The sequence below is a fragment of the Macaca fascicularis genome, chromosome 2 (genome assembly GCF_037993035.2).
Source record: "Macaca fascicularis isolate 582-1 chromosome 2, T2T-MFA8v1.1".
In the NCBI taxonomy this organism is placed as follows: Eukaryota; Metazoa; Chordata; class Mammalia; order Primates; family Cercopithecidae; genus Macaca; species Macaca fascicularis.
This window is the reverse complement of record NC_088376.1, coordinates 45,347,574-45,374,680: the sequence shown is the minus strand read 5'-3', so window position 1 is coordinate 45,374,680 and position 27,107 is coordinate 45,347,574. Positions and strand designations below refer to the sequence as shown.

General features: G+C 35.5%; 1 protein-coding gene across 8 annotated transcripts in view; it reads left to right on the top strand.

The window, feature by feature from the left end:
• The window catches only part of ATR (ATR checkpoint kinase), a 120,796-nt gene that overhangs the window by 13,590 nt on the left and 80,099 nt on the right, over window positions 1-27,107 (top strand). For 5 of the 8 annotated variants that reach the window (XR_012430768.1, XM_005545995.5, XM_005545994.5 and 2 more), the window contains exons 4-18: window positions 1,885-2,762; window positions 3,580-3,758; window positions 4,243-4,434; window positions 5,241-5,431; window positions 5,901-6,053; window positions 8,137-8,329; window positions 8,574-8,836; window positions 10,660-10,850; window positions 10,934-11,034; window positions 11,272-11,443; window positions 14,390-14,560; window positions 16,160-16,354; window positions 17,922-18,107; window positions 23,040-23,132; window positions 24,786-24,916. Coding sequence is in view for 7 of the 8 variants with exons in the window: in XM_005545995.5 (XP_005546052.3) it covers window positions 1,885-2,762; window positions 3,580-3,758; window positions 4,243-4,434; window positions 5,241-5,431; window positions 5,901-6,053; window positions 8,137-8,329; window positions 8,574-8,836; window positions 10,660-10,850; window positions 10,934-11,034; window positions 11,272-11,443; window positions 14,390-14,560; window positions 16,160-16,354; window positions 17,922-18,107; window positions 23,040-23,132; window positions 24,786-24,916 (3,289 nt within the window). In the remaining variant the exon portion in view is untranslated. Of the gene's footprint in view, window positions 1-1,884; window positions 2,763-3,579; window positions 3,759-4,242; window positions 4,435-5,240; window positions 5,432-5,900; window positions 6,054-8,136; window positions 8,330-8,573; window positions 8,837-10,659; window positions 10,851-10,933; window positions 11,035-11,271; window positions 11,444-14,389; window positions 14,561-16,159; window positions 16,355-17,921; window positions 18,108-23,039; window positions 23,133-24,785; window positions 24,917-27,107 lie in introns of those variants that run through there. The other 3 variants (XM_065540059.2, XM_045386839.3, XM_074031215.1) reach the window with 3 other exon arrangements.

Genomic DNA, 27,107 nt, shown 5'->3' with positions numbered 1-27,107 from the left:
TAATCCCAACACTTTGGGGGTTCGAGACCAGCCTAGTCTACATGGCGAAACCCTGTCTCTACCAAAACCAAACCAAGCCAAAACAAAACAAAAACATTAGCTGAACGTGGTGGCACATGCCTGTGGTACCAGCTACTCGGAAGGCTGAGGCACACAAATTGCTTTAGCCTGGGAGGCAGAGATTGCAGTGAGCTAAGACTGTGCTGCTGCACTCCAGCCTGGGTGACAGAGTGAGAACCTGTCTCAAGAAAAAAAGAAGAAAATATTAGAGTACATTGTATGTAATAAGAATAAGTACTATTTCATAAGCCTTTTATTTTAAATATTTAAATAAAATGCATGTATATGTACTGGGTCGTGATATAAAATGTTATTTCTTTGTTGCAGTCAAAAAGCTCAAACTGTACTGTGCGATTCATGAGGACAGGACTATGACTGATTTATTCTTGTGTACCTGAGACAGAGTCACCACTCAAATTTTAGTTGAAGGAATGATAATAGCTACCCTTTATTGAACATTTATTTTACTTTGGAACTGTGCTATTTCATGTACATTGTCTTATTTGGTCCTCACAGTAACCCATAACATAGATAGCATTATTCTCCTTTCATACATGAAATTACAAAGGTTCAGAGAAATGAAAAGTTTATACAATTAGTAAGTGGAAAGCTAGGGCCTTGTCTTTTTGACTCCAAAGTTGGTACAGGCATACCTCAGAAATATTGTGGGTTCAGTTCCAGACCACCACAATAAAGTGAATATTGCAATGAAGTAAGTCATGTGAATTTTTTGGTTTCCCAGTGCATATATGTTATGTTTACATTGTATATTAAGTGTGGAATAGCATTATGTCTAAAAAACAATTAAAAATACTTTATTGCTAAAAAATGCTAACTATTATATGATCCTTCAGCAAGTTGTAATATTTGTGCTGGTGGAGGGTCTTGCCTTGGTGTTGAGGGCCTTTCTCTGGATTAGGCTTTGGCTTAAGGGAATGTTGTGGCTGGTTTGATCTTCTTTTTTTCCTACTGGAAATTTCCTCATCTTTTAATGATTTGATCTTCTATTCAGACTATGAAAACTTTCTCCATACCAGCAATAAGGCTGCTTCACTTTCTCATCAATGGTGTGTTCAGTGGAGTAGCACTTTTAATTTCGTCCAAAAACTTTTTCTTGAACAGGTTGGTTGTTTGGTGAAAGAGGCCTAGCTTTCAACCTGTCTTGGCTTTCAACATGGCTTCCTCAGTAGGCTTAATCATTTCTAGCTTTTGATTTGAAGTGAGAGATGTGCGACTCTTTCTTTCATTTGAACACTTAGAGGCCATTGTAAGGGTTATTAATTGACCTAATTTCAATACTGTGTCTCAGGGAATAGGGAGACACAAGGAGAGGGAGAGAGATGGGGAACTGCTGGTCGGTGGGCCAGTCAGAACGCATACATTTATCTGTTAAGTTTGCCACCTTATATTGATGTGGTTCATGACAGCTCCAAACAATTACAATAGCAACATCAAACATCACTGATCACAGATCACCATAACAGATATGATAATAATGAAAGTGTTTGAAATATTGTGAGAATTACCAAAATGGGATACAGAGACATGAAGTGACCACATGCTGTTGGAAAAATGGCACTGATATACTTGCTTGATGCAGAGTTACCACAACCTTCAATTTGTGACAAATGCAGCATCTGCAACCTGCAATAAAACTGGGTATGTCTGTGTTCTAAACTATTATGTTTCCACTGTGAAAGGAATGTTTTACACTCTTTTGTTAGTGAAGTTTATTCTTTAAAAGTCAATCGTCAAGGATTTAGCAAATGAATTAGCACTTCAGATATACTTGTTTATTTAATATCTTTTTTGTTTATTTCAAAGAATTCAGTAATTGGATCATAACAAGACTTCTGCGGATTGCAGCAACTCCCTCCTGTCATTTGTTACACAAGAAAATCTGTGAAGTCATCTGTTCATTATTATTTCTTTTTAAAAGCAAGAGTCCTGCTATTTTTGGGGTACTCACGAAAGAATTATTACAACTTTTTGAAGACTTGGTTTACCTCCATAGAAGAAATGTGATGGGTCATGCTGTGGAATGGCCAGTGGTCATTAGCCGATTTTTAAGTCAATTAGATGAACACATGGGATATTTACAATCAGCTCCTTTGCGGTTGATAAGTATGCAAAATTTAGAATTTATTGAAGTCACTTTATTAACGGTTCTTACTCGTATTATTGCAATTGTGTTTTTTAGAAGGCAAGAACTCTTACTTTGGCAGATAGGTTGTGTACTGCTAGAGTATGGTAGTCCAAAAATTAAATCACTAGCAATTAGCTTTTTAACTGAACTTTTTCAGCTTGGAGGACTACCAGCACAACCAGCTAGCACTTTTTTCAGCTCATTTTTGGAATTATTAAAACACCTTGTAGAAATGGATACTGACCAATTGAAACTCTATGAAGAGCCATTATCAAAGCTGATAAAGACACTATTTCCCTTTGAAGCAGAAGCTTATAGAAATATTGAACCTGTCTATTTAAATATGCTGCTGGAAAAACTCTGTGTCATGTTTGAAGATGGTGTGCTCATGCGGCTTAAGTCTGATTTGCTAAAAGCAGCTTTGTGCCATTTACTGCAGTATTTTCTTAAATTTGTGCCAGCTGGGTATGAATCTGCTTTACAAGTCAGGAAGGTCTATGTGACAAATATTTGTAAAGCTCTTTTGGATGTGCTTGGAATTCAGGTAGATGCAGAGGTAAGTAATTTTTCAGGTTACTTGTTAAGTATGTATTTTGTTCATCATTTAATTGTATACATATGTGCAAAATGTAATAATAAGGAAATGGAATATCTTTAATAGTAATTTATATTTGGAACATAATGATTTTCATTGTGTAGTCTGGCTCACTGTTATGGACTTTTACTTTGATTTCAGAAGGATTTGTTATTTAAGTTGGTAATGAACTGCCAATGGAGTAGAATGTTTCTAAGTAGAATCTGTGATGTGTAAATGTATTTGTTGCATTATTAATTAAAAGGGGGCAGTTATCAACTTAATTGCAGAAGCTTTGATCACTCAAATAGATTTTGTGTCTGACAAGTTATAATCAATCACTTTTAGAAAACCTATGAATGATTAATCATGCCAAATTATGTGCTTTTTTCTGTTTGGACTGTGGGAGTCAGGAAATACAATAAAATCATCAGAGATGCAGTAACTTGATTAAATATTTTAATTTATTAATCTTGCTGGATTTGTTACATGAAAAAAGTTGGTAATTCCCTTACAACATTTTTTATAAGGGAATTAAAATTTATAGCATTTTGGTAAGAGGAAAAACAGGATATAGAGAGAAGGATTTGTCTTAAACCTTCTGAGACTATAGAACCATAGTCTATATATAGACTTAAATAATATAGATCAATTTAGATGTTTGTTTTGTTTTATGAGACTCTAAAAGTAGTTTCACTAGAAAACATCTGACTAACATCTAATACATTCTTGCTACCTATGAATAATATAAATATATTTTCTAAGGAATATTTCTGGAAATTATTTTTTATTTTCTCAGTACTTGTTGGGCCCACTTTATGCAGCTTTGAAAGTGGAAAGTATGGAAATCATTGAGGAGATTCAATGCCAAACTCAACAGGAAAACCTCAGCAGTAATAGTGATGGAATATCACCCAAAAGGCGTCGTCTCAGCTCATCTCTAAACCCTTCTAAAAGAGCACCAAAACAGACTGAGGAGTATGATGACCTTCATTCAGTTTGTATTTAGCCATTAAATAAAACTTTGTTCACTTTTAAAAATCAACTTATTAGTTAAGTGCTTTGATTTAAATACACAAAGAACATCTTTCTAAATGTAGCCAAGGGAGTGCTTAAAATATTTTAATAATTCTTGTAGACTGTCAGTAGTATAAAACATTTCATGGTTAAATATAGTTAGTTTGCATGTTTTTACATGCTTATCTAATTTAACTTTTTAATAGGTGAAAAATCTTTGAGACTGTGCATCTATTAGCAATTTTTAAAATGTTAACAAACAGTTTTTATAAAGTAGCTAAATAATTGCTATATTTCAGTTCTGAACATTGTTTTAATTGTTTTAAATCTTAATATGAATTTCAATAGTTGATATTACATAGTATGTTTTATTCTAAAGATGTTTCATGTTTTAACCAAATTTATATTGCATAAGAATATCTCTCTACTGTATTCATAATTATAGAATTAAACATGTGAACATGAACCAAAAGAGCGTATTATGGAGTGCACTGAAACAGAAAGCTGAATCCCTTCAGATTTCCCTTGAATACAGTGGCCTAAAGAATCCTGTTATTGAGATGTTAGAAGGAATCGCTGTTGTCTTACAACTGACTGCTCTGTGTACTGTTCATTGTTCTCATCAAAACATGAACTGGTAAAACAAACTTCTTGTTTCTTGGGGTTGGGTTTCCTGTAATGAACTTGGATTTACTGTTTACTCATTATTCACTTGAATCATGTGACCTTAGAACACAAACTTTTCACTGAAGTAGTTAAGAAATTTATTTTCTATTGAGTCAAATGCTAGGCACAGTGCTAAGCACTGTATATATCTTAGTTAATATTTACAGTAGTCCTCTAAGGTAAATGCTGTTATGCCCATTTTAAAAATTAGAAATTGACACTCAGAGAAACTGAGGCTCTTTTTTATCTGAAGCCAAAACTGACTTTCTTGGGGACGCATGGTTAGAAAGTACCAGAACACATTTGTGTACAACTCAAAAACCCAGTGTTTGGCTTTTGGAGACAGGGTCTCGCTTTGTCTCCCAGGCTGGTGTACGGTGGCATGATCATGGCTCACTACAGCCTTGATCTCCGTACGGGGCTCAAGTGAGCCTCCAAAGTAGCTGGGACTATAGGCATACGCCGCCATACCCTAATTAAAAAAAATTTTTTTTGTAGAGATGGGTTTCCCTGTATTGTCCTGGCTGTTCTCAAACTCCTGGGCTCAAGTGATCCTCCCATGTCAGCCTCCCAAAGTAATTTTAGTTCCCAAATCCTAAGGGTGATTTAAGCTGACATAAATAGATTAAATTTAAAATAATGATTACTTGATTTGCATATTTAAATTGTTGTAAATTTTGTACTCACAATTTCTTTTGGCTTTACTACAATTTTACGTTTGACTATAACAAAATTCGTCTTAATTCCAATGTCTTTAATAAAATGTACTTACTGCAGCCCTACTTTCAAGGACTGTCAACACAAATCCAAGAAGAAACCTTCTGTAGTGATAACTTGGATGTCATTGGATTTTTACACAAAAGTGCTTAAGAGCTGTAGAAGTTTGTTAGAAACTGTTCAGAAACCAGACCTGGAGGCAACCATTGATAAGGTGGTGAAAATTTATGATGCTTTGATTTATATGCAAGGTGAGTACAAATAAGCAATAGATCAGAATAACCTTTAAAGATAATCAGTATAGAAATACGCTTTCTTTTTTGCCTGAAGCCTAAGTGCATGGAATACCCAGAAGTTTGTTCTTGATTTCAGTTCTATTAAATTTGTCAATTTCTGAGTTGCCAGTTTATGTGCGTAATATTTTGATTCTTTAGTCAATAGAAATTATTTATAACTTTAAAGTTTTTTGATTTGGGAGTTTGAGGAATGCTGTGGTTCTTCTTTAAAAAAGGCACAGATACATGTTTTTATAAAGTCACATTTAATTTCTTTGGGTTCACAGACCTCAGACCATCATTTATGGATCTCTGTGTTAAGAATTTTCTTCTTATCGAATGATCATTATAACAGTATTTGGTATTTCAAATGTCTTTATTTTTGTTTAAAAGAGATATGATTAAGGAAAAATTATAATTAATGACTTATTTTGTGCTTCTGTAGTAAACAGTTCATTTGAAGATCATATCCTGGAAGATTTATGTGGAATGCTCTCACTTCCATGGATTTATTCCCATTCTGATGATGGCAGTTTAAAGTTAACCACATTTGCCACTAATCTTCTAACATTAAGCCATAGGATTTCAGATAGCTATTGTAAGTGCTCACAAGAATATGTTTGTGTGTGGTTTGTTTTATTTATTTATTTATTTTTGAGACACAGTCTTACTCTGTCATCCTTGCTGGAGTGCAGTGGCGCAATCTTGGCTTGCTGCAAATTTTCCTACCTCAGCCTCCTGAGTAGCTGGGATTACAGGTGTGCACCACCACACCCAGATAATTTTTGTATTTTTAGTAGAGGTGGGGTTTCACCATGTTGGCCAGGCTGGTTTCGAACTCCTGACCTCAAGTGATCCACTTGCCTCAACCTTCTAAAGTGCTAGGATTACAGGCGTGAGCCATCATGCCCGGCTTTGTGTGGTTTGTTTTAACTCACCTCTATATAGGACTTCTAAGACTTATTTAAATTTTTTTCAATAATTAAAAGAGCAGTTATATTTTTAATAATTCAGAAAGGGGTTAGATATATAAAAAGTAACACATAAAATCCTGACCCACATATCCCATTTCCTTTCTTTTTGTAAAACATTTGCAATGTATCCTCACGTGTCATTATCTTCATTTAATAAGATTAGGAAGTATTTGAGAAATATTTTAAAAAGAAGAACAATATACCAAAAATTCTTATACCAACTTCTCAGTTTAAGAAACAAAAACATTAGGCCAGGCACGGTGGCTCACGCCTGTAATCCCAACACTTTGGGAGGCCAAGGTATGTGGATCACTTGAGGTCAGGAGCTTGAGCCCAGCCTGGCCAACATGGCAAAACCTCATCTCTTCTAAAAATACAAAAATTAGCCAGGCATGGTGGCTTGTGCCTGTAGTCCTAGCTACTAGGGAGGCTGAGATACAAGAATCTCTTGAATCCAGGAGGCAGAGGTTTCAGTGAGCCAAGATTGCGCCACTGCACTCCAGCCTGGGCAACAGAGTGAGACTCTGTCTCAAAAAAAAGAAAAAAGAAATAAAAACATCATAGCCCTTTAAAGTCAATTTCTCTTCACCCTTCCCTCTCTTCATGAAATTTTTTTTAAAAAGGAAATAAAAATATTAGAGATATGATGGAAGCCCTTTGTTCCTCTATGATTTCATTCCCCTCATTTTTTTCCCCCAGAGATTACTACTGTTGTGAATTTGGTGTTGATTGTTCTGTTGAATGTTCTATTACTTTTACTATATATGTGTTTATTTGTAAATAATAAAAGAAATTGTTTTGCTTCTTACAGCTTACATTTTGTTGGTCAACATTATCTTTATGAGACTTATCCTTGGTGATATGGGTAACTCTAGTTTTTATTTAAACTTCCAAATAGTAGCCAAATGTATGGATAGACACTATCAGACCTCCTATTGGTGGACAATCACGTTGTTTCCAACTTTTCACAATTACATGCAACATTTAAATGAATATTTTTATAAATGATTCTTTAGTCATTCTAAGGCCTTGCTGTTTGAAAAGTATGGTCCACAGACCAGTAGCATCGCCACCATTTAGGGACTTGTTAGAAATGGAGCATCTTTGATTCTGCTGAGAGAGCACATTTAAAAAAAAATAAAATAAAATAAAGAAATGGAGAATCTTATGCTCCACCCAGACCTACTGAATCAGAATCTACATTTTAACAAGATAGGTGATTCATATCCATATTAAAGTTTGAGAAGCACTTTTTAACGTTTTTACCTACGTAAGAGTAGTATTGTTGGGTTATAGAGTTTGCACATCTTCACCTCTATTCTGCTGTATTGTTCTCCAAAGATATGCCAGTTTACACTCCTGTTAGCAGAGTATGAGTTCCACATCCTCACTGACACTTAGCTGACTTTAAAATTTTTGCTATCTAGAAAATAAAAAATGTCATGGAGTTATAAAACTTTTTTCTTTTTCTTATCTGGTAGGTATGATTTTCAATTTGCATTTCCTTGATTATTTAGTAAGGTTGTGTATAGACCTTTTTCAGTGCACTTTATTTTCTGAAAAGGAGCTTTTAATTAAATTAGGTATTAAATGTATTTTAAATGTTACTTGACTTTTTTTATATATACACAAATGTTACATATGTATATGTGTATACATAAAATTAACATTAGTAGAAATCATGTTTAACAGACTTAATTTTTTCAGCACCACAGGCACAGTCACGATGTGTGTTTCTTCTGACTCTGTTTCCAAGAAGAATATTCCTTGAATGGAGAACAGCAGTTTACAACTGGGCCCTGCAGAGCTCCCATGAAGTAATCCGGGCTAGTTGTGTTAGTGGATTTTTTATCTTATTGCAGCAGCAGAATTCTTGTAACAGAGTTCCCAAGATTCTAATGTATGTACTAAGATTTTAATTTGAATATATCACTCTATTGGAAAGATCATAATTCTCTGGCTATATATGCAGGGTTATGTTTATTGTTGAATATGTAAAGCAAATGTTGCTTTTAGTTTTAGAATTTAACATTTTTTCCTTCTAGGCTTTGTTTTACCAGTACTTTTGTCCCAAATTAAGCAAGACTATTTAGACCACAAAATGAGGCAAGAAAGTTTAGTACTTTTTCTTTTTTTTTCCCCAGAGATAAAGTCAAAGATGATTCTGACATTATCAAGAAAGAATTTGCTTCTATACTTGGTCAACTTGTCTGTACCCTTCATGGCATGTTTTATCTGACAAGCTCTTTAACAGAACCTTTCTCTGAACATGAACATGTGGACCTCTTCTGTAGGAACTTGAAAGCCACTTCTCAACATGAATGTTCATCTTCTCAACTAAAAGCGTCTGTTTGCAAGCCATTCCTTTTCCTACTAAAAAAGAAAACACCTAGTGCAGTAAAACTTGGTGAGTGATTATGACTTATTTAATATTTTAAAACCTATTTAAACCCTGCTTTTCAAATCAGTAAAAGAATTAGGCTGAAGCCTTGAAAAATTACAGGAAGTTACTTGCTTTATAGATTCAGCGCTCAGTATTGATTAGTTATAAATGAGATAACTGGTATTAGATCACATCACAGAACCTATAGGAGAGGTGATTTTGGGATTTTTTCGAATACTTTTGTGATTTGACAGCCTAAATGGGGCATACCTATGGTCGTTTCAATATTGTAAGATTCAATATTCTATATCTTCTTTAGTGATACCAGAGACCTTCTTAATGTGTCCCCTGTTGGACACATTGGACTTTGAGAACTTCAAATAGATTACTTTGCCCAGCTGAGGACTATAGAGTGTATCTTCTTGGCCACTTTCCAGTGGTAATGGAGTATAAGTTTTTACGAAGCATGAGATTTATACAAATACTTAGAAGATCCATTTGTTTAGGTAGTAAGTTGAAACTTGTTCTCAAGTTTTCAAAGCAATAGAAAGTACTCCCTAAATCTTGTAATGTAAGGTTAACAATAAAGCTAAGATCCCCCTTAGAAATGTGCTTTTCTTTTCTTTTCTTTTTTTTTTTTCTCCTTTTTCTGAGACGGAGTTTTACTCTTGTTGCCCAGGCTGGAGTACAATGGCGCGATCTTGGCTCACTGCAACCTCCACCTCCTGGGTTCAGGCAATTCTCTTGCCTCAGCCTCCGGAGTAGCTGGGATTACAGGCGCGTACCACCATGCCGGGCAAATTTTTGCATTTTTAGTAGAGATGGGGTTTCACCATGTTGGTCAGGCTGGTCTCCAACCCCTTACCTCAGGTGATCCACCTGCCCTGGCCTCCCAAATTACTGGGATTACAGGCATGAGCCACCATGCCTGGCCTTTCTTTCTTTCTTTTTTTTTTTAAGAGACAGGGTCTTGCTCTGTCACCCAGGCTGGAGTGCAGTGGCATGGTCACGGCTCACTGCAGCCTGCAGCCTTGACCTCCTCCCACCTCAGCCTCTTGAGTAGCTGGGAGCATAGTATGTGCCACTACACCCAGCTGATTTTTAAATTTTTTGTAGAGAGGGATCTCACTTTGTTGCCCAGGCTAGTCTTGAACTCCTAGATTCAAGTGATCCTCCCACCTTGGCCTCCCCAAGTGTTGGGATTACAGGTATGAGCCATCACTCCTGGCCTGCAATGTGTTTTTAAGCCTATCTTGGTAACATATAATGGTCTACAAAATCTGAAAGAGACTTGTTATTTTGTAACAATTCTGGAAATTATTTTAGATTTAAATTATTTACAGGCTAAGTGCAGTGGTTCGCTCCTTTAACCCCGGCACTTCGGGAGAGCCAAAACAGGTGGATTGCCTGAGCTCAGGTGTTCGAGACCAGTCTGGGCAACATGATGAAGCCCTATCTCTACAAAAAATACAAAAATTAGCCAGGCATGGTGGTGCATACCTGTGGTCCCAGCTACTTGGGAGGCTGAAGTGGGAGGATCCCTTGAACCAGGGAGGTCAGGGCTGCATGCTGCAGTGAGCTGTGATCGTGCCACTGCACTCTAGCCTGGGTGACAGAGCAAGACCCTCTCTCCTATGTGACATTTATTAAATATAAAGTAAATTTTGATTTCTAAGTATTCATTTTAATTTCCTAAGATTTTGTGTGCTATACATACTTAAATATGAAACATTAACATTGTAAGAGAACTTAGGATTCTTTGTGGCATATTATTTGTTGGCAATATTTTTACAGTACAACCTTGACATTTAATGTTAAATTAGGTATTGTATACTCTTGTCCTTCAGCTTTCATAGATAATCTGCATCATCTTTGTAAGCATCTTGATTTTAGAGAAGATGAAACAGATGTAAAAGCAGTTCTTGGAACTTTATTAAATTTAATGGAAGATCCAGACAAAGATGTTAGAGTGGCTTTTAGTGGAAATATCAAGCATATATTGGAATCCTTGGACTCTGAAGATGGATTTATAAAGGAGGTTGATAATTTTTGTTCTTAACAGTTAGATTACTTCAGCCTAGCTCTAAAAATTTCTTTAACCAGTTGATTTTATTGTTCTAGCTTTTTGTCTTAAGAATGAAGGAAGCATATACACATGCCCAAATATCAAGAGATTATGAGCTGAAGGATACCTTGATTCTTACAACAGGGGATATTGGAAGGTATACTTGGCAGCATTTGTATTCTTCCTTATTTATTTTGGCCATTCTCGTTTTTTATTTGCTTGCTGTTAAAAATGGTGATATGATATTTGTGAAATTATAGACAAAATGTGAGTCAACATGAATGTTTTCTTAGATTTCCATTTGTTTCTGGGATATTGGAGATAAGTGTGTGTGTGTGTGTGTGTGTGTGTGTGTGTGTGTGTGTATTCATATGTATGTTGTTTTTAATTTTAGGGCCGCAAAAGGAGATTTGGTACCTTTTGCACTCTTGCACTTATTGCATTGTTTGTTATCCAAGTCAGCATCTGTCTCTGGAGCAGCATACACAGAAATTAGAGCTCTGGTTGCAGCTAAAAGTGTTAAACTGCAAAATTTTTTCAGCCAGTATAAGAAACCCATTTGTCAGGTAAGAGTGAGCATTTGTCTTGATTATAGGCAACAGCGGTACTTTTTAAGAGTTACAAAAAAGAAGAATATTTATATATGTTTTATTTTGCTTGCTTTTCTTTTTTCTTCACTTTTATTTTAAGTTCAGGGGTGTATTACGTGTGTACAGGTTTGCTACATAGGTAAACATGTGCCATGGAGGTTTGCTGCACAGGTCATCTCATCACCTAGGTATAAGCCCAGCATCCATTAGCTATTATTTGTGATACTCTCCCTTCCTCCACCCCCCTGACAGGTCCCAGTGTGTGTTGTTCCCTCAATGTGTCCATGTGTTCTCATCATTCAGCTCCTACTTATAAGTGAGAACGTGTTGTGTTTGGTTTTCTGTTCCTGTGTTAGTTTGCTGAGGATAATGGCTTCCAATTCCATTAATGTCCCTGCAAAGGACATGATCTTGTTCCTTTTTGTGGCTGTATAGTATTCCATGGTATATATGTACCACATTTTCTTTATCCAGTCTATCATTGATGGACATTTAGGTTAACTCCATGATTTTGCTTTTTTTTTTTTTTTTTTTTTTTGAGATGGAATTTTGCTCTGTTGTCCAGGCTGCAGTGCAATGATACAATCTCAGTTCAATGCAACCTTCACCTCCCAGGTTCAAGGGATTCTCCTGCCTCAGCCTCCCTAGTAACTGGTATTATAGGTGCCTGCCACCACGCCTGGCTAATTTTTGTATTTTTAGTAGAGATGAGGTGTCACCATGTTGGCCAGGTTGGTCTCGAACTCCTAACCTCAAGCAATCCACCTGTCTCAGCCTCCCAAAATGCTAGGATTACAGGCATGAGCCAAGGCACCTGGCCAACTTTACTATTGTAAATGGTGCTGCAGTGAACCTACATGTGCATGTATCTTTATTACAGAATGATTTATGTTCCTTTGGATATATACCCAGTAGCGGGATTGCTGGGTCAAATGGTATTTCTGCCTCTGGGTCTTTGAGGAATTGCCACACTGTCTTCCACAATGGTTTAACTAATTTACACTCCCGCCAACAGTATAAAAGCATTCCTTTTTCTCTGAAACCTTGCCAGTGTCTGTTTTTTGACTTTTTAATAATAGCCATACTGACTGGCGTGAGATGGTATCTCATTGTAGTTTTGACCAGTGATGTTGAGTTTTTTTTCATGTTCGTTGGCTGGCTGCATGTATGTCTTCTTTGGAGAAGAGTCTGTTTATGTCCTTTGCCTACTTTTTAATGGGGTTGTTTTTTTCATGTACATTTGTTTAAGTTCTTTGTAGACTCTGCATATTAGACCTCTGTCAGATGAATAGATTGCAGAGATTTTCTCCCATTCTGTAAGTTGTCTGTCCACTCTGATGATAGTTTATTTTACTGTGCAGAAGCTCTTGAGTTTAAATAGATCCTATTTGTCAATTTTTGCTTTTATTGAAATTGCTTTTGGCATTTTTGTGATGGAATCTTTGTCTGTGCCTATATCCTGAGGGATTGCCTAGATTTTCTTGTAGGATTTTTATAGTTTTGAGTTTCACATTTAAGTCTTTAATCCATCTTGAGTTAATTTTTGTATATGGTATGAGGAAGCGGTCCAGTTTCAATTTTCTGCATATGGCTAGTCAGTTCTCCAAACCATTTATTAAATAGAGAATCCTTTCCCTGTTGCTTGTTTTCATCAGGTTAATCAAAGATTGGATGGTTGTAGATGTGTCATCGAATTTCTGAGTTATCTAATCTGTTCCATTTGCTTTTTAAAAGTTTTATTTTATTTTTTATTTTAAATATTTCTTAGAGACCAAGTTTTACTCTGTTGTCCAGGCAACATACAGTGATCATGGAGTGGCGTGATCATAACTCATTGAAGCCTCTAACTCCTGGGCTTAGAGATCTTCCCACTTTAGCCTCCTGAGTAGCTGGGTCTACTGGTGTGCGCCACCACACCTAGCTATTTATCTATTTATTTATTTATTTATTTATTTATTTATTTATTTATTTATAGAGATGGGGTTTTAGAGAGAGCAGCTGTATTTTGCCCAGGCTGCTCTTTAACTCCTGGCCTCAAATGATCCTCCCACCTCTGCCTCTGCAAGTGCTGGGATTACTGTCATGAGCCACTGTGCCTGGTTTTAAAAAGAAAGCATTGTGCTTGCTTTAAAAAATTATTGTTAAGACTGGACGTGGTGACTCATTTCCTGAATTCTCAGCACTATGGGAGGCCAAGGTGGGCGAATCACCTGAGGTCAGGAGTTTGAGACTAGCCTGGCTAGCATGGTGAAACCCCATCTCTACTAAAAATACAAAAATTAACCAGGCATGGGGATGAGCACCTGTAATCCCAGCTACTCAGGAGGCTGAGGCAGAAGAATCGCCTGAACCCAGGAGGTGGCCGTTACAGTGAGCCGAGATCGCACCACTGTGTTCCAGCCTGGGTGACAGAGCGAGACTCTGTCTAAAAGAAAAAAAATAAATAATTGTTAAAAAGGATGTATTTAGTTTATTTAATAGAACTGAAATCTTGCCATTTTTATATTTTAGGATATTGGTCTGAAGATACAGGTTATAAATGGGAGAGGAAGAAAATCATCTTATAATGATGTATACCCTTTTTAGTGATAGTAAACTCTTTTACGCCTTGATACTATGTTATATGACACTTTGTTTTAAATATATTCAATTAATGGCTGAAAAGTTAGGTTATGCTAAAATACTGATTTGTGGTATAATCCTTAGCATGATATTCAAGTTTTTTAACTAGGCCTGATTATGTCATCTGTAAAAGGCAGGTTGTGACATACTCTGCCTCATTAAGGTTGTTATAAAAATTGAATGAACCAATTCAGATAATGTAGAATACTATTTGATACTGCCCTCTATGGTAGCTTAAAAAGTATTAGTTAAAATTTCTTCTTTGTGTGAAAACTAACAATAAAATGGTTTTTGCTCTAGTTTTTGGTAGAATCCCTTCACTCTAGTCAGATGACAGCACTTCCGAGTACTCCATGCCAGAATGCTGACATGCGAAAACAAGATGTGGCTCACCAAAGAGAAATGGCTTTAAATACCTTGTCTGAAATTGCCAACGTTTTCGACTTTCCTGATCTTAATCGTTTTCTTACTGTAAGTTGCAACATATAGTTCACTTGAGGTTTGCAATTCAGTATTTTGTTCATGCCGTTCTAGATTTTGACTTTGATACTAGATTATTGCTTACACTGTAAAACTTAAGTTTAAATGGATTTGAGTCATTGCTCTTTATGGTTAGCTGTCCTGAAAAGTTAATACTAATTGAATAATGCTAATCAATTCAGTTAGCTATTTGAGCCCTTATGTCTTTGGTGCTATGATTTTTTCCATTGGTAATTTGAAGTCTAATATGATCATTTCTACTCGTAAGGCGTTGGAATAATAAAGTATAAAATTGTAGTGGTATAAATGATCTACTATGACATATTTTATAGTATGGAGTGGTTTAGGAAGCCTTTGAAAAGTCATTGGGTTCAGAAAAAAAATGTTCTACCACTTCAGTTTAGAAAAAAAAAAAAAGAAATTGGTACTGAGGTTTACAAATGATAAAATAGATTATCTTTTAACCTTTTCACAAAGGCAAAGTTTATTGTTACTCTTAATTAATAAATTATAATAGCAGTTCATGCAGAATATTTCCCTACAGCATTACTATAGTTTAGCAAACATAAATTGCTTATAAATTGGTCAAATACTGGAAGGAAATATGTTAGTATGTGGGGAGGACCACAAAGACATTCATACATTTTCATTCACTCATTCTACTCTGGGAATCGAAAAGCAAAGATATTTATTATAACATTATCCAAGTAGCAAAAGAAAACAAAAGCAAAACTCTGAGTAGAAACGAAATGTCTTAATTTTAGGTAGGTGGATATTATGTAACCATTAACATCATAAATTATTATAACATTGAGGAAACTACCTTATACTATTACAACAATCTTATAATGTTAATATTAAGTTGAAAGGTAAAGTAGAAGTACCATATAAGTGTCTCTGAGGGCAGAACTTGGCTCTTGTTCACTATCACATCTCCAGTGCTTAGGATAGTAACTGACATGTGTGCTTAGGATAGTAACTGACATGTAATAAGTACATGTAGAATGAATAAATGCAAGTCCATTTCTCTTATCTTTGGATTTTGTATATATTTTATTAAAAACGTCTTAAAGGAATAGACAAAAATGAATTGTTGCAGTATTGGGATGGTGTGTGTGTTAAAAGATTTTTTTATATATGTTTCAACATCAACTCTTAAAAAATGTCTTTAAAAATTGCATTTATGGTTACTCTTGCTTATTCTTTAAATACAAGTTCAAGTAATACATTAGACTTGTAATTTCTACCTCAGAGCATGAGTATATTTTAACACATACTCCTGAAAAATTATCTTTTTTACCTTTCCATTTGCTTATTTATTGTCTGTTTCTCTACCTTTTTACAATGTAAGATCTGTGCCATCAGGTACCTTGCCTATTTTGTTTACTGCTATGTGCAGTGCCTGAATCATAGCAAATTGCCCAGTAAATATTATTTGAGTGAATAAATGGTAAATCTGAATTCAAATACAAGTCCTACATGGACTCCAAATATGTGTGGCATTTAAAAATATTTTTGCACATAGCTTATGTGAATATTTTTTTCAGCCAGACAAATGTACTTTTTGGTAATTGTTGCATTCTTTTTCAGAGGACATTACAAGTTCTACTACCCGATCTTGCTGCCAAAGCAAGCCCTGCAGCTTCTGCTCTCATTCGAACTTTAGGAAAACAATTAAATGTCAATCGTAGAGAGATTTTAATAAACAACTTCAAATATATTTTTTCTCATTTGGTCTGTTCTTGTTCCAAAGATGAATTAGAACGTGCCCTTCATTATCTGAAGGTAATTGAATATTTCTATATATTTTACTTTTTTATATAAATTAGCATTATAGGAAAGATGTAACATTCTTCTAGGAAGGAGGGTGAGTAAATTATAGCCTGTCCTAGAAGAATGTAAGTTTAAGTGTTGTTAAATAATCTTTGTCCTGAGACTATATTAAATAGAATTCTCCTTTTGTTTTCTTTGATCATTTCACCGTAATGGGATATGATAGACATCCTTTTATAGGAGAGGTTCTCAGCCTATTTCATTATAGGACTTTTCAGTTGATTGGAGTTATAAGTTGACTGATGATACACACTTAATTATGTACATAGGAAGAGGCAATCACCTTCAAATGCAGTATAATGTCTGTGTTTAGTTTAGTTACTTGGTGTTCTGATTACAATTTGGTCCAGTTTTTTGGTAGGTTTTACGTTTAAAATTATAACCTGTGCTGCTTTTTTTGGTGTCATATTAACAAAATATCTCTCAGGAATAAAACTACATGGGAACAGAAAAACTATGAGAAATATGCATATAACGTTACTGTTTTCTCTGATGTTAATTTACTTCATTTGTTTCATAGTATATGCCAACAGCACATCTCTTTCCACATGAGAGTTAGTGAATATCAAATATATTTATTCATCTTGAGAAAGTATAATACAACTGTATATTGCAGAGATAGAATGATAATAATAAGTGTTTATGGAGTATTTACTACATGTCAGAAATTGAGCTAAACAATTGATATGGATCATTTCATGTAATCCTCACAATTACCCAATGAGATAAAGGTCCTATTCATATTTTATTTATTTATTTTGTGATGGAGTTTTGCTCTGTTGCCCAGGCTAGAGTGCAGTGGCGCAATCTCAGCTCACTGCAACCTCCACCTCCTGGGTTCAAGCGATTCTCCTGCCTCAGCCTCCTGAGTAGCTGGGATTACAGTTGTCTGCCACCAGGCCTAGCTGATTTTTGTATTTTTAGTAGAGGTGGGGTTTTGCCATGTTGGCCAGGCTGATCTCCAACTACTGGCCACAGGTGATCCACCTGCCTTGGCCTCCCAAAGTGCTGGAATTACAGGTGTGAACCAACGCACCCAGCCAAAGGTACTATTTTTGGTTTTGTTTCATGGATAAGGAACTAAGGCAGAGAGAGGTTAGATTAGGTAACTTATCCAAGTCAGCATATCTGATAAATGACAGCTAGAATTTAAACTAAAACAATCTGAACAGAAAGACTGCTATAAGCCACTATACTACATTTCCTGCCAGGGTTATGTGTCCCCAGTAATGAGTTGATGATATTATAAGACCTTAGAGAAAACTAGGACTTGCTTTTTAATATTTTATTTCTATATAAAGTTGGATCACTTCACTTCATTAAATATAATCCATGGGAGACCTACCAGGATAGAATAAGATTAGAATCTTTTCCAATGCCTTTTCTTAATACCATTAGTAAATCCTGTCATCTGGTCTAGAGCTCCTGATGTACTAATAGCATGTTAAAATCAGTATACTTATTTCCAGGATGTTAGTATGAAGAAAAAACCTTTTTTTAAAACATGTCTTTGGGTTAGAATGAAACAGAAATTGAACTGGGGAGCCTGTTGAGACAAGATTTCCAAGGATTGCATAATGAATTATTGCTGCGTATTGGAGAACACTATCAACAGGTTTTCAATGGTTTGTCAATACTTGCCTCATTTGCATCCAGTGATGATCCGTATCAGGGCCCAAGAGATATCATATCACCTGAACTGATGGTAAGGAATATGTTCTATGAGGTTTTCTTGTTTGTTTTTCTTCCCTTTGCAGCTTAATTATGAAATTGAAGAAACCGTATTTTTGATCATTTTCTGGCTGCTAGCAATTTGTTTAAATTTTAAGTTGGTATTTTTATTTTGAAAAGGTTGATTGAAATTGCATGGTCACATGCACAAGATCATGAACACAAGATCATGTTTATTTTCTTACAGCATTATCACAACTTTGTTTACATATTTACATATTTAGGCTATTAACAACATATATTAGCGTTGGAAAATGTAGACTTTTAAGTGTTTTGAGTAGATTTTATTTTTTCACGGAATAAAAATGTTGAAGTTTATTTTTCTTTACTACTTTTAAATTACGTGTATATTAGAATATGTTTGTAGCTCTCCTCTCACCCTGCCCCTCCAACTACTCTTTCCTTAGCTCAACAAATGAAACTTTTCAATTCTAACTGTAGTTTAATCCATTGTTGGATAGAAGGGAAGTTAGGAAATACGTTCTCTATTTTAAATCTTTCTCTACCATAAATTTGTATTTGAAATCACTTTACTGTTTATCTTAAAAAAATATATAAATCCTCAGAATTGAATTATTATTTTTTCTTTCAACTGCCTTCATTCCTGTAAGAGACTTAAAGGACTATTGGCAAAATATTTTAACCCATTTATGCCAGAGGTTGCAAATTTTTTTTTTGTGAAAAATCAGACCTTGGTGATGACCTTGAGCAGTAGGATATAAATAACTTCCACAAGCTTGCCGTTCCAATAATGGAATGCTAGGCATCAGTTCATTAAGAGAGATTTTTATCTCTGGTTTCTCATTTCCCATTCTAGTCTGGCTCTTTTCTCACTATTCTATGAAATTCGTTTTTTCAGGATCACCAACAGTCTTCTTGGCTATTAAATCTCATAGTCACTTCTCTGTCCTATCTTATTCAACCTTTCAGTATCATTCAATACAATTGGCCATCCTTTCCTACGTGGCATCTGTGATACCACATTGTCTTGATTTTTCTTTTTTGCTTCACTGTTCACTCATGTTTAGGCTTCTTTACTGGCTTTTTCCCTGTAAACTATCTACTTTATCCTCTAAATGTTAGAATAACTCAGGACTATGTAACTGGCTGTTTTTCTTCAGTCATCATTCTCTCCTTTAATGATCTTCTTTGATCTTTTTCTTTAATATGAGTTATATTTTGGGAATTTTTAGTTGAAATTTCAGTCCAGACTGCCCCTGAGCTTGGTTTATATAGGTTAGTTTCTGGGAGGATACAGATGGCATACACACAAACATTTACACAGAAATAGTTTAACAAAGGGGCCACTTTTAGTGACGTGGCAAGGTTAAGGGAACCAGCAAGGAATGTTAAGGAACCCAGGTACTATAAACAGCAGAAAACTTAATCCCCCCACTTAGTTCTGGGAAAGGGGAAGAAATAGTGTTACTAGAACCTGATTGAGAGCCAGAACCATGAGGGGAGTCCTCTCATTGTAGAGGAATGTAGCCACTGCCAGAACTACCTCAAACCACAGAGCAGGAAATATGAAAACCATACTCTGTCCTCCTACCCTCTGTTCTAGTGGTATTTCCTGCTGACTGAATTCAGTGGAAAGCCAGAGGGCAAGGGATCCTAAGTAATGCGGTCTGGTCAGTGTCCCAGGTACGGAGAAGGGCAGAAGGCGGCAAAGAATAGACCTGAGGATGAGAGAGGATGGCAAACAGATATTCACCTTTTCATCATCTCTACTCTCATGTCTTATAGGCATCTCAAACAATTCCAAATATAATATGTTCATTAGACATCTTTATTTTCCCTTTCTAACCTGTTTTTCTCCCATTCTTTCCCATCTCAGTAATGGTACCATCTACCTAGTTGCATGAGTCAAAACCTGAGAAGCATTTGTGAGCCCTCCATTTCCTTTATCCTTTTATAATCAAACAATGGGCAAATGCTATCAAGTCTTTCCAAAATATATCTTTTTCATTTCTGCCACCACCACCCTTACACAAATAACCATCATCTTTCTTGGGACAACTGTGAACGCCTCCTAATGATTCTGTCCTTTCATTCTTCCCTCTCTACAATTAATTATTTATACAGCCTTTGGAGTGCTCTTTTTACAAACTCATATCATTCCCCTGATTAAATTCCTTCTATGATTTTCATTGCCTTTAACATAAAATAAAATCTGTAAGGCCATGCATGATCTGCCTACCTTTCTACTCTCACATGGTACAACCTATTTCTTCCTTTCTCCCTGTATTTCAACATGGTTTCCTTTGTGTTTCTTAAACATGCCAAAGTTTTTCCTGCTTTGAGACCTAGGATGGTCTGTCTACTTGGAATAATATCCTGGATCTTTCTCATTCTTTAGATTTCAAGAGTTTCCCAAATACCCTGTCTCAACTCCCTTACCACATTTCTTGTCTATCACAGGATCGTGTTTATTTTCTTATAGCATTATCACAACTTTGTTTACATACTTACTTATTTAGTGTCTTCCGTTCATACTAGTCTACCATGTAAGCTAATGAGAGAGAATGACTTTGCTTATCTTGTACACCTGTACCCAGCACAGGATTCTAGGCATATGTAATAAGTATTTGGTGATAGATAATATATTGGTAGATAGATAAAGTCAAATAATTGTTTGAGTGCAAGAAGTTTAATATTGGAATGTTAACATAGATTATGTGATCCTTATCTGCTTTTTATTTAAGCAATATAGGCTGGAACCATACAATTAGTGAATTGTGGCTTACTATGCCAAAGTTGACTCTCAATCTAAATCAGAAGTTTGCAGAACAAAATGCAATTTTAGGCATTAAACACCAGATGATTTCCGGTGCTAGGCAAGATAAAGATTTATCCTGACATCTAATCTGGAGAGACTTGTAGGATACCTCACTCCTCTCTATTATATGGTAGCACACACCCTCCTACCCTTTTCTTGGTAATGCATGGAACCTGAAGATACCTAAATCAGATGCCTCAACATCAAGCAGTGCAACTTTCTTATAGAGTTCAAAATGCTTTAGTTGCTACTCATTCCCAGCTCTTTTTTTTTTTTTTTTTTTTTGGCTCCTTCTGTCTGTACATAAAGACATGAAACAGAAGAATATTATTTACAGAGTGGTCACATTCTCAGTTTGTAATAATATGAACAAATTGATTTAATACTTAACCATATACTAAGTCCTTAGTGAATGATATCTTTTTTTTTTTTGGAAGCAGGGTTTTGCTCTGTCATCCAGGCTGGACTGCAGTGGCACAATCTCAGCTCACTGCAACCTCTGCCTCTGGCGCTTAAGCGATCTTCCCACCTCAGCCTCCTGAGTAGCTGGGACCACAGGTGTGTGCCACCATGTCTGGCTAATTTTTTTGTAGAAACGCCATGTTACCCAGGCTGATCTCAAACTCCTGAGCTCATGTAATCCACTTGCCTCAGCCTCCCAAATTGCTAGGATTATAGGGGTGAGCCACCGCACCTGGCCAATAAATAGTATCTTATTTAGCCTTTACAACAGCTCTATGCAGTAGGTGGTTTTATTGTTCACATTTTACAGACTTGGAAGAATTAAGTAACTTATAGATGATCACACATTAGGAAGTGTCAAAATTAAGATTCAAACCTAGATTTGGCTGACTTAAAGCCCATGCCCTCTCCTCCAGGACCGTCTCTTAAGAAAGTATTAACTCAGCTGAGCAGTGGCTTATACCTGTAATCCCAGCACTCTGGGAGGCCAAAGCAGGAGGATGGCTTGAGCCCAGGAGTTTGAGACCAGCCTGGGCAACATGGCGAAACCCCATCTCTACAAAAAATGCAAAAAATTAGCTGGGCATGGTGGTGCATGCCTGTAGTTACAGGGACTCAGGAGGCTGAGCTGGGAGGATTGGTTGAGTCTAGGAGGTTGAGGCTGCAGTGAGTTGTGATTGTGCCACGCGCTTCAGCCTAGGTGACCGAGACCCTGTCGCGAGAGAGGGAGATCGAGAGAGGAAGAAAAGAAGAGAAGAGAAAAAAAAAAGACAAAGGAGGAAAGAAAGAAGTAGGAAGGAAGGAAGGAACTCTAAGAAAAAAGAAAAACTCTAGGAAAGAAAGAAAAAGAAGGAGGGAGGGAGAAAGGAAGGAATGAAGGAAAGAACCCTGTTTAAGAAAAAGAGGAAGAAGAAAGAGAGAGGAAGGAAGCAAATGAAGGAGGAATGGAAGAGAAGGAGGGAGGAAGGGAAGGAGGGAGGAAGGAAGGGAAGAGGGGAGGAAGGAAGGGACGGACGGAGGGAGGGAGGGAGGGAGGGAGAGGAAGGGAGGGAAGAAGGAAGGAAAGGAAGGAAAGAAGGAAGGAAGGAAGGAACTAAGAAAGGAATTCTGTTTACTTCAGGAAACCTAAAGTGTCATGGATGATGATATCTAGCCTGCAACTTTTGATGCCCATAGTCTTGTGCCTCTTTTCCCCTATTACTTCTGGGGATATTATCCCCTATGTTAGATCATTTTTCTGGTGGGATACCCTTTCCTTAATCGTACTTTTCTACCTTAGCTCTAAATGTCATAGAATAAGGACAGTCCCTTTCCTTTCTCTATTCTTTTCTTTCTTCTTTTCCTCTCCACTCCACATCCTGAAATGAATCAGATCCTGAGGATCCCACCCCAGCTCACTCCATGATTAAAAAACTTACCATTTTCTCCTTGTACTATACGTTTAATCATATTTTTTCAAGGTGACTATAAATCATTTCATTAGTTTCTTTAAATACTACGTGTGAAGATATATGTTTTTGGAGAAACTTAATTCACCAAGTCTTTATTTCCAATATGCTAATCTAGTTAAGTAAAATATAAATGACATTAATTAAATAATTAAAATGTCAACTTAAGAAATTCAATCTGTATAAAGCTTACATATTATCTGTTTTTATTTCTTAGGCTGATTATTTACAACCCAAATTGTTGGGCATTTTGGCTTTTTTTAACATGCAGTTACTGAGCTCTAGTGTTGGCATTGAAGATAAGAAAATGGTAAGTGGTGATAGTTGAGTTCCAAAGTGCTAAGATAGAATTCATATAGAATATAGATAAATTCTGCATCTAGCTACAAACATTCAAAGATGAGAAATAATCAAACATGACATTCTCTATTGCTGAAGAACTTATATAAGCTTTTTGGGAATCTTAAAAATTGGAATTGTATTCGTTTCATTTCTTTAGTTTAGGAGGGATAGAACACCCAACCCAAAGTGACTAAAAGGAATTTGTGGCTGTGTTACTAAAAGCGTAAGGATAATGTAGCTTTGGGCATAACTTGATTTTGGACTCAAAAAATTTCTCAGAGTCAGTCTTTTGGCTCAGATTCACCTGGATTGGCTCTGTACTTAAGAGCCAGGTAATGACCTCAATGGCTTCAAGCTCACGTCATCACAACATCTAGTCCAGCATTTGAAGAAAGAGACTAGCAATCACTGAAAACTCAAACAAAAGTTGCATCATTGAGTCTCCTTGGTTTAGATTGATCTAGTGTGGGTCATGGCCCATAGTGTTTTTGAACACCAGAAATCTTAGGTTATTATAATGTAAAGCAACTTTATGTTTAAATGCTTGTGCCACAATGAAGTTTCATTATGACTGCTGCAATAGTTGGCCACCATTGGAAATTTTTGTCCTAAAGATTGGAGTAAAATTTTAGATATTGATAGAATTTCCCTTTCTGTTGCTTTCCACCTCTGCAGTCCGTAAGATTACAATAAAAACAAACAAACAAACAAAAAACACCTATGAATGGAAGCTTTTATTTCAGTGTATACTACTCCCTTCCTCTTTTTTTTTAATAATCTTAAGGAGTCAAGAAAGACATATGATACCATATTAAACTCTGCAAATTTCAGCAACCAATGCCTGTTCTTTTGGTGTCAACTAGTAAATTTAATCCCCCAACCAACTACTATTCTATCTACATGGCTGCTTTCTTGTTATTTCTCCAATTGCTATCCTAAGTGAGAGAATCACCTTGAATCTAAGAAAACTAGAGTTTGTCTTGTAAACCATAAAGAGCTTGCATGTTTTGGCATATAAAGTCAACCAGAGAGTTTCTTTACCCCTTCATTATAAACTGGAGCTGCTGGTAACAGGTCTGGTTCTGTGTTTTTCATGTGTTTCATTTTCTGAGTATATCATTAATTATTTGCTAAATTCAGGACATCTTGAATTTAATATCATTAGGACAAAAATTTCCTTAACTATTGATCACTATGAAGTATTCCATTTACTTCAAAAATTTTTATATGGTCTCAAATTAAAATGATTTTAATTCAGCTTGTTTTATGTATGCATATGGCAGTTTGGGATAGATATGAAAGAAATTAAACAATATGCATTATACCTTTAATACATTAGAAATTTTACTATTCTAGACAAATATTGGGCCAAAATAACAAATCACCTTCAAGGGAAAAAACAAAACAAAAAAGAACTCAACTTGTATTTTTCACATTTATAATTCCCACATAAGACATAAGCAATTGGACGAAACAAACTGGCCAACATTGATTCGATCTTTTGTGTTATCTGAGAATAGATGGCCCCTGATATTGGATGGGAAGCACTTGTCCTTAGGGCTCATCTGCTTCTGGCAGCATGTTTGTAAGCTTTACTCTGAAGCACTACTTAACTCTATAGGCCTTGAACAGTTTGATGTCTTTGATGAAGTTAATGGGACCCAAACATGTCAGTTCTGTGAGGGTGAAGATGATGACCACACTGAGAACTGGCCTTCGATTCAAGGATGAATTTCCTGAATTGTGTTGCAGGTAAATGACTGCCTGAGTTAATTATTATTATTATTATTTTTTTTTTTTTGCATTTTCCAGTAGCACTAACTTGAATTCTTATCTCTTTGAAGGAAATTGGGTTCAAGTAATAAATAAAGACTATTTGTATTGAAATAGTCTATTTCAATACAAATAGAAAGACTATTTGTATTGAAAACAGAACATATTTACTTCTTTTAAAACATTTTACCATGAAAGTCTTTTAACATACTGGGAAATAGAAGAGTTATCAATGAACCTCAATACCTGTTTCCCAACCTTGGCAGTTATCAACATTGCTAGTTTTTTCTAATCCGCTTCTACCTTTTTGATTGTTAGTTGGGGTATATTACAGAATATCCAAGAATCACATCATTGTACTTGTAAATACTTTAGATGTATCTAATGGATGAGGGCATCTAAAAAATAACCTTCATGAATTGTTATACTTAGCAGGATTAATAGAAATATCTAATCTAAAACTCAGTCCTTATTCACATTTCCTCCAGTTGTCTCAAAGGTGTTTTTCCCAAAGATATTGTATATCATGTTGTAGATGCCATTTCCCAGAGATGTTTGTATGTATCATTGTTTCTTGAGTTAGACGTAAATGAAGTTTACGTACATGTATTTGGTTGCCTGGCTCCTTAAGTGCCTCTTGTAAACAACCTCATCCCTTAAATTCCCTACCCACACATTTTACTTATTTTAGGCTGTTAAGATTTTAGGATGTGGGATTTGACGAATAGCTAATTTAACTTTTCCCTCTATCTTTTCTTTCATCCCTATTTTTTCTATAAATGGGCACCTAGATATAGATGCTGGATTAGATTTAGGTTCAATTTATTATTATAACATGCCTCATAGGTGAGGCTTTGTGCTTCTCTTGTGGCACAGTATGAGCCACATAATAACATCTAGTTGTCCACTTTTAGTAGTGGTAAGATTAGACAGTAGGTTTTATCCAACCTGAATCCCTTTATTATAAAATTCCTCATTAATCTTTCATCTGATGATTTTAGCATTAATTAATGATCATTGCCTAAGTCCATTATTTCATTACAGTTGATAAAATAGTGATTTTCTAATTTTATTATTCCTTCTGTATTTACTAGGTGGGATTACTCTTAAAATTCCTCATAAGATTTGCCTAGCCGGGCATGATTGTACGTATCTGTAGTCCCAGCTGCTTAGGAAGGTGAGGCAGAAGGATCACTTGAGTTTGAGTCTAGCTTGGGCAACATAGCAGGACCTTGTCTTTAAAAACAAAACAACTGTAGTTCATGTAGGAAAAGCAGTTCATAATTACTTGAATATTTCCTTTTAGTTAATCAATTTAGGAATATAGGTTTGTGCTGTAGCAACCTCCAGTGAAGTTTTTCTTCTTTTATAATATCATTTTGATTACATAGATTTTTATAAGTTTGATTAATTTTATCCATTAAAATCACTAGCCTTTTTTATTGCTGAAATTGTCCCATCTTAAGCAAGTAGAAATCCTTTCAAGTTGGCATCTATGAGTTTTGATATGACCTCCATTAATCTCTTATAGATTTTCTGCTTTTAGGCATGACAAGATGACCCGGGCTCATCTTGAACATTTCCTGCCCCTGACTTAAAATTAGCGATTTCTTCAAGGAACCCTAGCTTGGGTTCCTTTGAGCCCAGATTAATTCCCAGTATAGGCACTCATTGGGCCTACTGTCATTGCTTCTAAGTCTTAAGTGAATATAGCTACTAGAAAATTTTTATAAAGAGAAAAAGATTTTGAGTTTATATGTATATATATATATATGTATATTTCCAATACAATAAAGATCACATAGTTTTGACTTAACTCTTGTTTTACATTATATTTCTTTCCGGTTATTCTGTCTTTGTTCCTAATGACTTATATTATACATTTATGTAATTTTTCTTTCTGTATACATATATATGTCTTTAAAATGACAATTTCAATATTACTACAAACAGTAAGACTGCTGAGTGCAGTTTAAGCTTCTTGGAGGCTCTTTTTGTCAATAAAATATATCCTGTTAGAGATGTATAGTCAGAATATGTTTTAAAATCATGTGAAGTAATTATTTTCTGTGTGCATGTGCTACCAACTTAATATTTAGTTATGTTCACTTGTTTCAGTTTGTTTAAAATTTTTAAGGGTTGCTTTTCCCCTCTATTTTATTTAATTTAA